Genomic DNA, 13,235 nt, shown 5'->3' on the forward strand with positions numbered 1-13,235 from the left:
TTGAAAGTAGAAAGAATATGCAGAAAAGGCATCGAGATGTGATGGAGAAGTGGCAGAAATGGGAGTAATGAAGCAAAATGCATTAAAAGGAGCAAAAATGTGGCAAGAAAAAGTGATGAAAATACAATATGGCAACTTTCTCTCAGACAGAGCAGCATCTTCCATGGGCCTCCTCCCACTGCCCACACTGACCCCTGCTGGACAAAAGTGGAGCTTATTTCCAGTCTGACAGACAGCTGTTAATAAATTTATTGTAAAATTCATCTAACATAATCAGGTAATGTCAACACTGGATTTACAGCCCCTCAATCCTCCTTTTAGTCACAGTTTAAGTAACAGAATTACATGCAATAATAAAAGCCTATAATGTGTCATTTAGTGTACCAATGGTAGTAAATGTCAAGACAGTAACTTTAATCACAGTGGGAGCCACAAATATGTGATTGTTTGATTCAAGAGCCACGTTATCGACATTTGGTGTCAGCATTTAGAATAGTGACCAATCTAAACATGGAATCATTTTTGTGTTTTTGTTGTCATTTTGTATATTTTTGTGGTTGTTTTGTTGTCATTTGAGGCCTATATTACGAAGCTATATTTTCTCTTATTGCACTAACTTCCGGGATTTAATCGGTGTGTGCTATACTACAAAGCTGGCTAACGTCTTACGGTGGTAAATCACCATGGTAACTTAAGCTGAACGACTAACCTGGTCGGGACCAGGTTTAGTTCTGACTAGGAGCTGAGCTAGTACTAAAGCCCAGCCTTAGTCTATTCATAAACTCTGTCAACATACCCCTCGATGGCAAACTCTGGGTATCCGATTCCATTACAGCTGGTATCAAGTGGGTCAATGAACTCTTGAGTATGTAAACCTTGGGTTACTTACATGCACAAGTGCAATGAAAAGCCATCATAAATGGAGCAAAGATAACACAAGCTACCATGATAACCAGCCGGAAGAGAGCCATTTATTCACCCTGATGGGTGAAATAAGCCGGTGTTTATGGGGGTATATGAGCCTGTTCTAAAGGTGCGTTCACATATTGCCCATGATAAGTCGCTTGAACATTGTCGCACTTTTTGATCGCTCCAGTGAAGACAAGGGAATAGTATGAAAAGTGTGTGTCTGAGGAGCCAGCTGCAGTGCTGGGAGGGCTGCTGCACTGAGAGGGCTGATCACTCCTTCTACAACCGTACGTTTACAGCACTTAGACAGCACCGGTTGTACTTACTGTTTAAATGCTCAACTTACAGAGTTACTAAAAGATCAGTTCTCTCAAAATATACTTAGAATTTAAAAGGTGTATTTAGGAGTATTTGATTTGGCCCCAATAAGTTGAGGAAGGGTACAGCCCTCTCAGTTCAGCCTCGACTATAAAGACAGTGATGGCCACTTGAAGTTGCGTCATTTACATTGACTTAGAATTTAATGTAGTCGCCAGAGTCCAAAAAAGACATCATAAAAAATATGACCCAGGTTGGATTTGAACCCCTGACCATATGCGTTCATTCGCACTTCCTTACCCATTGTGCCACCGCTACTTTTCAATAAGTTTATATTTCCTATATATTGGTCTTCAATCTTTTTAAGAAATAAAGTAAATGTCGAGCCTCAAATGTGTGTTCCTTTAAATTGACATATGTAAAGCAACACAACGTTTGTAACAATGTGAGCGCACGTCTGTGGTGTGTGATGTTACAAATGTGTGGCCAGAGAAGAGTGTCATGGTAAAATAAAATATTCCTTAAGAAGTGGTGTTGAGGTGGGCGGAGCCAAGTAGATATCCAGGGTTTCTTAGGCAAATGCTGCCAGCGAGCAGTTTCAGTTCATGGAGAATGGTACCATGGTGACATACTCAGAGTATAACTTACCTTGCTTTCAGGAATCGGAAACTCAGAGTTTCCCTCATTTGAGCCTGAACATACTGAGAGTTTGAACATAACCTGTTTTCTATAATACCCCCCTAGTAATCTTGTGCACCTCTTTTCACGTCCAAAAACTAGTGTGTGTGTACAGAACAGATAGAGGGATTGTAGTATCAATATTTACTGGTGTTTGTGGGGACGTCCATGCCTTGAGACAAACACCACAGCTTATAAAATCATGTGTTGAAAAAGCATCAAACCAGTCCAACTGTTTTTGAAACGAGTTGATCTGAGTAATCTTTACACTGAATCTGACCTCTGGTTAGTCATCCTTCCATCAGGCTTGTTTATTGGCTGTGTGTGGTCCTGCACACTCACTCTACGGAGTTTGTTTTCGGAAGAAAAAAAAAGGAATTCAGTCCCATTCCATCCTTCGTATACTTTATATCACACACAAGTCCATAAACAACACACTCGTGTATTCTCTCTTTCTCTCCTCAGAAGGCAGATGGTGAGGGTCCATGTGCAGCGTATCTAAACAAAGAGAGGCACACCCTTCATCCCCAGGCACCAGTTTATTTAGCATAAATAAAAGACTAACAAAGCCTCTTCTCTTCCCCCCCCCATACACACACACACACACACACGCAAACACACAGGCTTCGTGCATCACGTTGTGTCGACAACATGATGGACACCGGCACCAAGTGGGACAACGTGTCACCCTGTACCAGTGCAGACAGTGAATGGATGAAAGAATCATGTGTGAATGGGTGAAGTTTTCTCTCTGGTTCTTATAGTACACTGAACAAACTATGATCTGTAAAACTATCAGTTAACACAACCATATGATACATGCTGAAGTATTTGATTGAATAACATTACAGCAGGGGTCACCAACCTTTCTTAAACCATGGGCTACTTCAAAGGTACTGGATAGACCGAAGGGCTACCAGTTAGAAAAGCACTTCTTAAAGCAGAACTAAGTAACTTGCGCTTACTGCTCCCCCTAAAGAACCCTTTTGGTTATGTCACTGTCGTAAAAACTCTGCACCTCCCGCCGCCTGCCCCACCCCACAGCTACATTCGTGCCTTTGCTCTCTCAAGACAGTAGCAACCGATCACTGAAAAATCCTAATGCAACAATGACACTAAGGGTGCTTTCACACATATAGTCCCATGTGACCATGTGAACAGTATGAGGAAGAGAGACAAGTAAAAAAAATGAATGATGGGGGAGTAATACAGAAGGGAGTGTGGAAATGTGTGTGATGTGTTTGTTTGTGTGCTGACAAAGCTGCTCTGAAAATGGATGGATGGATGGATAGATGGATAGATGGATAGATAGATAGATAGATGGATGGATATTTGTGTGTGTGCTGCCTGATGGAGTGCTGGGTTGCGTGTGTGTGCGTGCCTATTGCTGTGAAGACAGTGTGTGTGATTGCAGTGTGTTGCTGCTGAGCTGTCACTGCATAGAGTTGCTCCGTTCCTCAGACAAAGGTCTTCTCTGCCTTTTTTTGCTGGCTCCGTCATGATATAAGTTTGAGAAAAGTGAATTTGTAGGCAACCGTGTGCAGCCACGGGGCTGGTCATAATCTAGCATTAGTTTGTATTGGGCTGTCGTAAAGCAGTACGTCTTGCCACCGGGTCGGAGGCAGGGAAAGTTGCTAGTGCAGTTTTCTGGCCAGAGACAGCAGGGAGAGATTAAAGACCCCCCAATCACCCCATAAACACTTGTATTACCCTCACAGGGACTATGAGAAGGATTTATTAAGGTGAAAAAGTTTCTTAGTTCTGCTTTAAATACTAAAACTTCACAGTTTCACTTTCATTAGAGGGTAAGATAATAAGAAAGGCTATCAGTAATTTCAAAAGGTAGGAAATGTTGAGGTTTCAACATGAAACACTTTATTTCTCCTAATTTATGCAATTGTTTCATTTACATTGCATTTCATAGATGTTCCTAGTTTACTAACTGCTAAAAACAACCTAATAATAAACAACCTAGCTAATCATGAAACATGTAAAATTGAACAATTATGTCATTTTATGACATTCCACCTTACGTTTTTGAAAATATATCAAAAACGTTCACTGACCATACACCAAATCTCTGCAACACTTAAAAACATTTGTCCCAATGTTTCAGCGAAAATAACATTTAAAGATGGTTATTTTAATACAAAAACTTTACTAGCAGTATTTAATTCTACTGAGTACCAGAGGTGAAAGTAACGAATTACAAGTACTCACGTTACTGTAACTGAGTTGCGTTTATGGGTACTTGTACTTTTTGAGTATATTTCTAGATCAGAAATTTTACTTGTACTTAAGTACCTTTTAAAAGAAGTAAAGTAATTTGTTACGTTTCTACACCCAACCGGCACTAGGGATGGGAATTGATAAGAATTTTGTGATTCTGATTCCATTATCGATACTGCTTATTGATTTGATTCCTTACCAATTCTCTTATCGATTCTCATTGGGTGAGGGAATGAAACAATACCAATGGATTTGTTTGCTTTAACTCTTTATTATCTTATCTTTCTCTTTAATTTCCTGCATGGATATCAGCTCTCTTTTAATCCACCAGTTACGGCAGGTATAGATTGTTTTCAGTGGATATAAATACATGCAATATATGACACTTTGGCTACAAACATTTGAGAATATTTACAGTGCTAATTTTGAACTTGAACAACTTGATCTAAAACTAATTCAGACATAAAACAAATAATTATTCTGTAAAAAAAGAACATGTTAACCAAAAGTACAGCTGCACTTATCAACTGTGGTAGATCAACTATTTTTGTGCAGAAAACTGAGCATGTTTGCCTTGTCAGGAAGGATATGAGATGGTTCTGGACTTAGGGTGTCTCCAGCTGTGAACACCCATTCAGATGGTGTTGAGTATGCTTGGACACAAAGATATTTCTCAGCTAAAGCTGACACCATTGGCAATGTGTCCATCTTCATCCACCACCAGAGGGTGGTGCTGTCTTTGGTTGGGATGGGAAGAAGGCTTCTATATAGTTGGACTTCTTGATCCACTCTTTGAACTATGTAGGGCCCTTTAAAATCCATGTTAACAGAATCGTGGACAGAACCACGGAATTGACCGTGAAAACGTTGTACGCAGAAATGGACAGAATCGGCATGAAACGCTGTCACCGGAATGTTTTTTTATGGGAAAATGTTTCCGGAGACTGCCGATTAGGCGCACCACACGCCCCCCTCCCATCCTGGCTGCTTCAAACACTGCCTAAACCACCCGAAACACCATCTAAACTGCCAAATAACTAGGGAAATCATCACTGACTTCTTCTTTTTTTTTTTTTTTTTTTAACTTTCTCGGCACATGCTGTCAAAGGTCAACACTACAAGAAGTGCAATCTTTTTAGGCATCAGTGCATGTTCTGTTATTGCAAATAAATAAATGAATTTATTTTATTGCATAATTGTGACCATCACCAGCCCTCCCTAAGGAAGGGTAATTAACACTTTAATAAAGGGAGAATATAAAAAGAGAGGGCAGTGTTACGCCTGGGTGAGGGGGTGGGGGGGAGGTCTTGATGCCCCCAGCGTGATGCGCCTTCATTATTGCTAAAGTCAGCCCTCCCCCCAAGGGCCCAGCCACACCGGCATGTGGTGCGCTCAGACCAGACCCCCAAGGGCGAGCCCCTGGGCGAAGTACCCCGGAGAGCGACCCCCTACCCCAGCCCACGAACCGGCCACAGTCCAGCAGGACCGCGCAGCCCCAGACGGTGCAAGGACAGTAGCCCAGGCCCCGGCGCCCACCGGACAGCGCAAGACATGAGACAATGCCCCTCACTGGCGCGTGAATGACCGGCGGCCGCCACCGCGGGAAGGAGGCACTCCAACGGCACACATCCGGTAAGGAACAGCAGCCCCCAACCAAGGGCGCCCCGGACCCACCCACCGGTCCACAAATAGTAGGACAGACCTACCAGGCAGCCGACAGCAACTGCAACCACCGGAACAGCTAGCGCCGCCCCCCAGCAAACAGCATCATCTCAAAGCACCAAGCAACCCCGCCCCAACCTCGTTACAGACGCCAGCACCCTCCAACACGCCCACCCCCCACACCGGCGAGGCAGGTCGCCCCGGGCCCGCACACACCAAGTACAGACCCCAAGGCATCGAGGAGACGAGACAAGCACCAAGCCACACCCAAAGGGAAGAGGCACCCCCACGCCCCGCCGGGCCAACATTGCCCGGAGAGACCCCCAGTAACACCCCCCCCCATGCCTCCCGAGACCCACCGCCCCGCCATGCCCGACCGCACCATCCTGATGTATTTGTACTCTACACGGTGGCCCAGCCATCAACAGAGGGGCCAGGCCCCCACCCGACAGGCCCAAATATGTGATCTTACCCACCTCCCTGTTATGCTGCCTCTCTATTCCCCATCCAACCTTTGTGTATATATGTATATGTGGTGCAATAGCTGCGGAGGGTGGAAATGGTGGTCGCACCCGCCGGGGGCTGGTGTGTTGAGGTGCGAATTAAATTGGAGGGAATGCCGCCCTGCCCCACTACTCAGTAGCACAGGCGGCGGCCCCCTCCACCCCCAGCCCCACCATCCAGCCCCCGAAGGGTTGGGTATGGGTGTGTGGTGCACCAAGTGAGTAGGCCAGACCAGCTGGGAGTGAAGTGTTCATTTAGGAGGCCTGTCTGATGTGATCCCGGAGAGGGTAGATGGCGCAGACGGGCACGCGGCACAGCAGACCCCAGGGATGCGCCGAGCAGCACGGCCAGAGACCCACCCCGTGGCACCCCCCGAACCATGTCGGCCCCACTGAGCACGGCGGCATCCCCACCGCCCAGGCGCGGTCAAGCACCAGCCACACTCCCCAGCAGTCCAGGTAGCGACGCCCGACAGCCCAAAGCACCCCCCCGCCGCAACAGGGAGCAGACGGGCAGGAGAGAAGCCTGTGCCCGCGTCAGGGCCAGCACAGGCCTGCACGGCATCATGATACAACGCCCTCTACAGGGAGGCGGCTCCGGCCCCCCCAAGAAAGGACGCTATCAGCCGCCCAAGCACGGCCATCCAGCCACCCACCAACCGATAAGCAGGCGAACCCAAGCACCGCCACCCCACACCAAGTGCTGACAGCAGAGCCCCCCCCCCCTCCACGGAGGCCACCCATGCGCCGACACGAGACACCCCCCCCCCCCCCCCCCAACACCAGCACAGCCCGGAGGACGGCGGGCCCTAGGCCACCAGCCCCACCGCGCCAAAGGCAGAGTGGCGCCACACCGGACCTCAGCCAGTTCCCGGGCAGACGGCAGGAGAACGCACCCCGTGACGCCCCACCCAAAGACCCACCCCCTGGGCACCCCCGCCCCGGCACAGCGCCCACGGGGCCCGGCGCGAAGTCATCACTGACTTCTAAATTATTATTATTATTATTATTATTATTATTATTATTATTATTATTATTGTTGCTGGGTTGTTCTTTGTTCTTGTTTTCTTTGGGGTTTTTTTTTCGTGCAGACAAATTCCTTGTACTGTCCTTAAAACTGCACTTGGCCATTAAACATTTCTGATTCTGATTCTAAATACAAAGCCACCAGTTCCCGTTTAACTTTACGGTGTCTGTGAATATCCGTCTGTTTCTCGGAGCGGCGCTCTGTGAAAACATGTGACGTCATCACGTATTTGCGACGTAAGAAGAATCGATAAACGGAATTGACAGGCAAGCAAACAAACGATTCCGAGGAATTGGATTACTGGAAACCGGTTCTCGCCCTGTCCAGGGTGTACCCCCGCCCAGCGCCCTATGAGAGCCGGAGATTGGCACCGGCAGACCCCCGCGACCCTGTTAAACGGGAATAAGCGGGTATGAAGATGGATGGATGGAAACCGGTTCTCAGAAAGATCCGCTTTTCGATTTTCATCCCTAACAGTCACTGAGTAAATTGTGATTTTAAGATAATCAACAATCAAATGACCAGACAACAGTGAAATGCATCACATCATAGCCTTCATTAACTTTTACTTTGAGTACTATTTAATTGAGCTACTTTATACTTGTACTTGAGTATTTTATGTATGACTTACTTGTACTTGAGAACAATTTCAATCAAGTAACAGCACTTCTTCTTAAGTAGGATGTATCAGTACTCTTTGCACCTCTGCCAAGTACTAATGACATCTGTCATCTGTATTTATTTTTGTGAGTTTGAATCCTGGAAAGTAAATTACATCTTAGATGGAGCTCATTGGTGACTAGAGTTCCTCTTACATGTTCAATAAGGGCTACCTGGGGCCCGCCAAGGCCGTGTTGGTGACCCCTGCATTACACTATTCTTATTCTCTTTGAAGGATGAGATCTGCTGACCAGGCCTTTATTTCCCCAAAGAAATGGGATCCACATCCTTTTTTTTTTCTCTTTTTTTTCTTTCCACATCCTTTTTTAAAGTCTTTCCATTGGCTCCCAGTCAGCCTCAGAATAGATTTTACAGTTCTACTGCTGGTGTATAAATATGGTCCAGAATCCATCAGTGATATGTTCAGGTATGAACCCAGTAGGTCTCTCAGACAGGGTTTGGGTCAATTCCTTTTTCAGGTACAATTAAGTTTTCAATTATCCATGTTCAATTACAATTAAATTATTACTGTGACCTGCATTTTTTCCAATTACAATTATTTTGCATCCTCAGAAAAACAATTGCAATTACGTTCTGAATTACTATAGTTCAAGGACAAATTATTCACAATTACTGAACCTGAAATAAATAACCTAATAAAAGTAAACCTACTTCTTGTGTTAGCTTTCTTTTAGCATCTCTAATGATAACGGGTCCTAAATCATCTGTAAAATACACTAAAAACAAATATCTATCATCTCATTTATTTCCTATCTATTGGTAAACTTGTTAGGCTTTCTAATCAATAAAAATATAGGTTTTAATATTTTGTGTTTGTGTCAGTATATCTCTCGATTACGTTTTTTAAATGGCAAAATGAGGGAAAGCTTGATATGAAACATATTTTAATAAACATTAACTACATATGTGTAGAACTGTAAATTATAATTGACAATTTTTATAGAATATTCATGGCAAATACAATTACAATGTCAATTATCTTAACTCAATTACAATTTAAATATGATTGACATCAACATAATTTTAAATTAACAATTGCAATTATGACAATTGTAATTATTTATCAATTGGTCAAATACAATTATAATTGACCCCAATCCTGCTCTCAGATCTATGGACACAGGTCAGATAGTGGAGCCCAGAGTTCACAGTAAACATGGTGACGCTGCAAAGAAGTGTGAGAAATGCACAACAAAGATAAATGTGCCTTGCTTTGCCATTTGATTTCAATAGAAAGTTTAAAAGACAACTCTGTTGGTTTTCTTTTCATTGCCGGTTTTATTGAATTTGTATTAAGGCAGGTCATGGTTTCTAGTTTTTACACAAAGTGTAAAAGCTAACAGTATAGCACTTCTCTAACATACAATTCATTTTAATGTTGGGCGTTTGTATTCCCGCCTCCTACTATTCAATGTTCCATCTTCCTGTTGGCTGCTGGTGTCTGACACTCAGTTTTTCCGTGTTATTTACATGAGTGCTTTGCTCAGTGGAACAGATTGTAATAAATCATGTGTGTTAATGTGCCTCTTTTGTTTGGCTTGCAGTGAAGGCGACTGGTGGGACGCTCGCTCGCTCACCACTGGTGGAAGCGGATACATTCCCAGTAATTACGTGGCTCCAGTTGACTCTATCCAGGCTGAAGAGTAAGTGCCTGTGTCCAGATGTGCATGTGTACTCACTCTGAATGCATCATTCATCACCAAACAAAAACCACAACTTATTTGTATCCATGAAATTAAAAAAAACAAAACAAATGATCAAACAATTTAAAAATAGCATCAGTGCACTGATCTCTTTATTTTTCACATAAATTCCGTTGTGATCATTTCTCAGTTGAAAAAAGCAGAATTTTTCATGTTTACAGAGATAAACATCAGAGTGAGGCTGTGGAATCAGTGGCCGTCGGTCTAATTTTATGCGGCCGCCAAAGTAAATGTACAAATGTACAGAAAATTACACAAAACAAGAGCAAGAATACATTAGAAAATACAAAAAATTACAACATTGCAGGAAAATACTGTCAAGCTGTATGAGGCGAAGAGGACTCAGACGCGGGAATAGGAATTAGATTCGTTATTGCTTGGAACCAGGCCGTGATTGCAAGTGGGCAGAGGCACCAGGGGAAGACGAAGCAGGAAGACCAGAAGGCAGAGCAGAGTTCGGTAACAGAAAGACCAGCCGAGAGAGCAGAGGTGTCCAGGGGATAATCCAGAGGAAGGTCCGAGAAGCCGAGCAGGGTACAGAGCCGAGGAATCAATCCAAAAAAACACGGGAAGGACCGCTGAACTTCTGGATTAGGAGAACACAGACAGTCCAGCAGAGACCTAGAAATACAGGTGAGCTTAAGTAGAGGGTGCTGATTGCAGGATTGATGCCAGCTGATGAGAAGGCTGAGAGGAGGCAGGGAGACTCTTCAAAATAAGAGTGCATCATGACATATACAGCAAAAGACAAGAGAAAAACACAGAAAATATTCCAAAAACACGCAAAACTACTACAACAAAAAAAACAAAACGACAATAGTAATACACAAAATGTATCTGAAAAATATCTAAATTTCAGAAAACAATAACAGAAGTAAACAAAAAGACAAGAAAAACAGGAAAAATGACTCTGCAAACCCACAGTACTCACAAACAAGCAAAACAACAGAAATACACAAAAATTACTCCAAAAAAACTGAAAATGGCAGCACAAAAAAAAAATCACATCTTTTACTGAAAAAATGCACAAAAAAACAATAGAAATGCACAAAACGCCTCACAACAAAAAATGACAGAAAAACACACAATTACGATAAAAACTCTTTGTTCTTCCCTGTATTAATGCTCAGATTTCTCATTATTCTAAATGCTGATATGAATGTTGATCATGTAACCCTCTGATCAAACAATTGCATTTTTGTGTCCCCCGCTGTGATAAAAGTTGCCTACCTCTGATGCACAGTTTTCAAACACTTTGAGCATATGCTCTTCCATGATTCTAGATCATGTGTGTAATAATAAGGGGAAGAGTGCGCTTCTGCCTCTCAACATTCTTCTGTTACTGTGATTTTTATTGAAATGGTGAATAAGGTACTCAGTTGTGTTCATATATTCAGTGACAGAGATACTAAAGCTTCCTGAACATGTGATTGATATGAAACAATGTAGTTAAGAGATACGATGACATCTGCTGGCCTAACTACAGTATCGTATTTGTCAAATGCTGTGGTGACACACATCTGTGACAGAGACATTATTATGATTCAAGTACATCACCAATCCGTCTACTGTTCCAGGGTTCCTTAAAAAGTCTTAAAATTTATTAAATTCATCAATCTAAAAATAAGGCCGTTAATTGTCATTAAAATGTGTTAAATTAATGTTAAGTAATCAATGTAAAGTCTTAAATTTGAACACATAAGTATGCTTTTATTATTGTAATTAGTCTCACATTTCAAAATAAATGGTAACATTTGTTTTTTTGTTGTTTTGTATTTTAAATTTATAAACAACATGGGAAAATGTTCATAATGGTTTTTATTTCTTGTATTTTTGTTGTTGTTTTATAGATTTCTGGCTATTTTTGTAGTAATCTTGTGTTTTTGGAGTGATTTCGTGTGTTTACTTTGGGGGCGGCCAGTTGCACGTCTGCACTATACACTAGAAAAATATTACCCTAACCTAATGTAATTAATGTGTCGTTTCCCCCCCCCCAATTATGTTAAATGTGTAGTTGGTCTTAAATTTAATTTCAAATGGCAATAAAAAATCTTTAAAAAAGTCTTGAAATTTATTTGACTAAAGTTGTAGGAACCTTGCGTTCATTCTTTGGGTATTCTGTTTTAATAACAAATAAACAGTGTGGTTATTTTGTTTTACTGACTTAAAACCAAAACAGAAATACAGACACATCAAAAACCAGATAAGAAGCATTTTTCTGTTTGTGAGATATTTGGATATTTATGGGGAAGTTAGAGCGATAACTGAAGACCGCTGCACCGTTTCCCTCCCCAGGTCCTGGACCAGGTCTCCGCACACAGTAGGACTGTTTAGGATGTATTTCAGCACTTTTCTGGATTTGAAAATAAGGGAAATTTTCTGGCGCCCGCTACGAGCCGCCCAACCAAGCTCCAGTATTCCTTATATTTTAAGATAGGTGTATGAGAAATCTAAAATAGCCACTTGTCAACCACTTACTAAATACAATTATGTGATTAGAATCTGGTAGGTCGACCTTTATTAACATTAAAATGCTGTGAACATTCCTACTAGGGCTGGGCAATATGGACCAAAACTCATATCTCAATATATTTTCTCAAAATGTGATATACGATATAAATCTAGATAATTTTATTAAATAACGTCTGACCAGAAAAACAATTTTGGGTTAAATTTATTAATAAACAGCTACACAATATGTGCACTCATTAATCCATCTAACTGAGCTTTACATGTTGTTCTGAGAAGTAAAAGCAGGGACTCCTAAAACTAGTATTTTGTTTCATATGATATATGCAATATTATAGTTTTCTATATCGCCAAAATAGAAAACTCGATACATCTTGAATCTCGATTTATCGCCCAGGCCTAATTCCTAAATTATAAAACAGCCTAAATAAAAACATAAATGTGTATATGAAGCACATGTGTTTATTTAATATACTTACAGTTCATATACAAGTCAACACGTTGCATATTTACTGTTAATTTCACATTGCTTGTCTTTAACTTAGACATTAACATTTTATTTTCATTACATATTTTCTGATAATTTCTCATGATCACTCATGTGGTTCTCTGGTATTCACTAATGACTTATTAGACACATTTATTACAGACTTTACATCCTTTAACACTTTTTGAAAGCAGTGTATATTTGTGGAGCTTGTGATTGGCTGATTATTCATGGTGACTTACGTGTTCCTTCCGCTGTGGTAGACGTTAAAATCTCAGTTATTAATCTAACAGAACGTGTAACTGTGTCACATCCTGCTGCTCTTTCGGAAGGTAAACTCTATGTCACATTTCACAACATATTTACACCAGTTCTTTGTTTTTTTTTCTCGCCGGAACGTCTTCATTCATTCATCTCTGTTCTGAGTTGTTTCTGGGTTTGTTGCCGCTGTCAGCACTAATCTCACGAGGACTGACACTCAGGCCATTTCAGATGGCAGTTCTCGCGAGGCTAGTGACGGCGTTCAGTTTAGTAAGACATCTTTAAATTATTATTACATTCAAATACGG

The 13,235-nt window shown here is 41.9% G+C and overlaps 1 protein-coding gene across 5 annotated transcripts in view; it reads left to right on the plus strand.

Annotated features, from left to right (window-relative positions):
• fynb (FYN proto-oncogene, Src family tyrosine kinase b) overlaps positions 1-13,235 on the plus strand; it is a 103,193-nt gene that overhangs the window by 67,024 nt on the left and 22,934 nt on the right. For all 5 annotated transcript variants that reach the window (XM_028439294.1, XM_028439293.1, XM_028439295.1 and 2 more), the window contains one exon: positions 9,552-9,650. In XM_028439294.1, the coding sequence (XP_028295095.1) occupies positions 9,552-9,650 (99 nt within the window). The remainder of the gene's footprint in view (positions 1-9,551; positions 9,651-13,235) is intronic.

This window comes from Gouania willdenowi, chromosome 24 (genome assembly GCF_900634775.1).
Source record: "Gouania willdenowi chromosome 24, fGouWil2.1, whole genome shotgun sequence".
Classification (NCBI taxonomy): Eukaryota; Metazoa; Chordata; class Actinopteri; order Blenniiformes; family Gobiesocidae; genus Gouania; species Gouania willdenowi.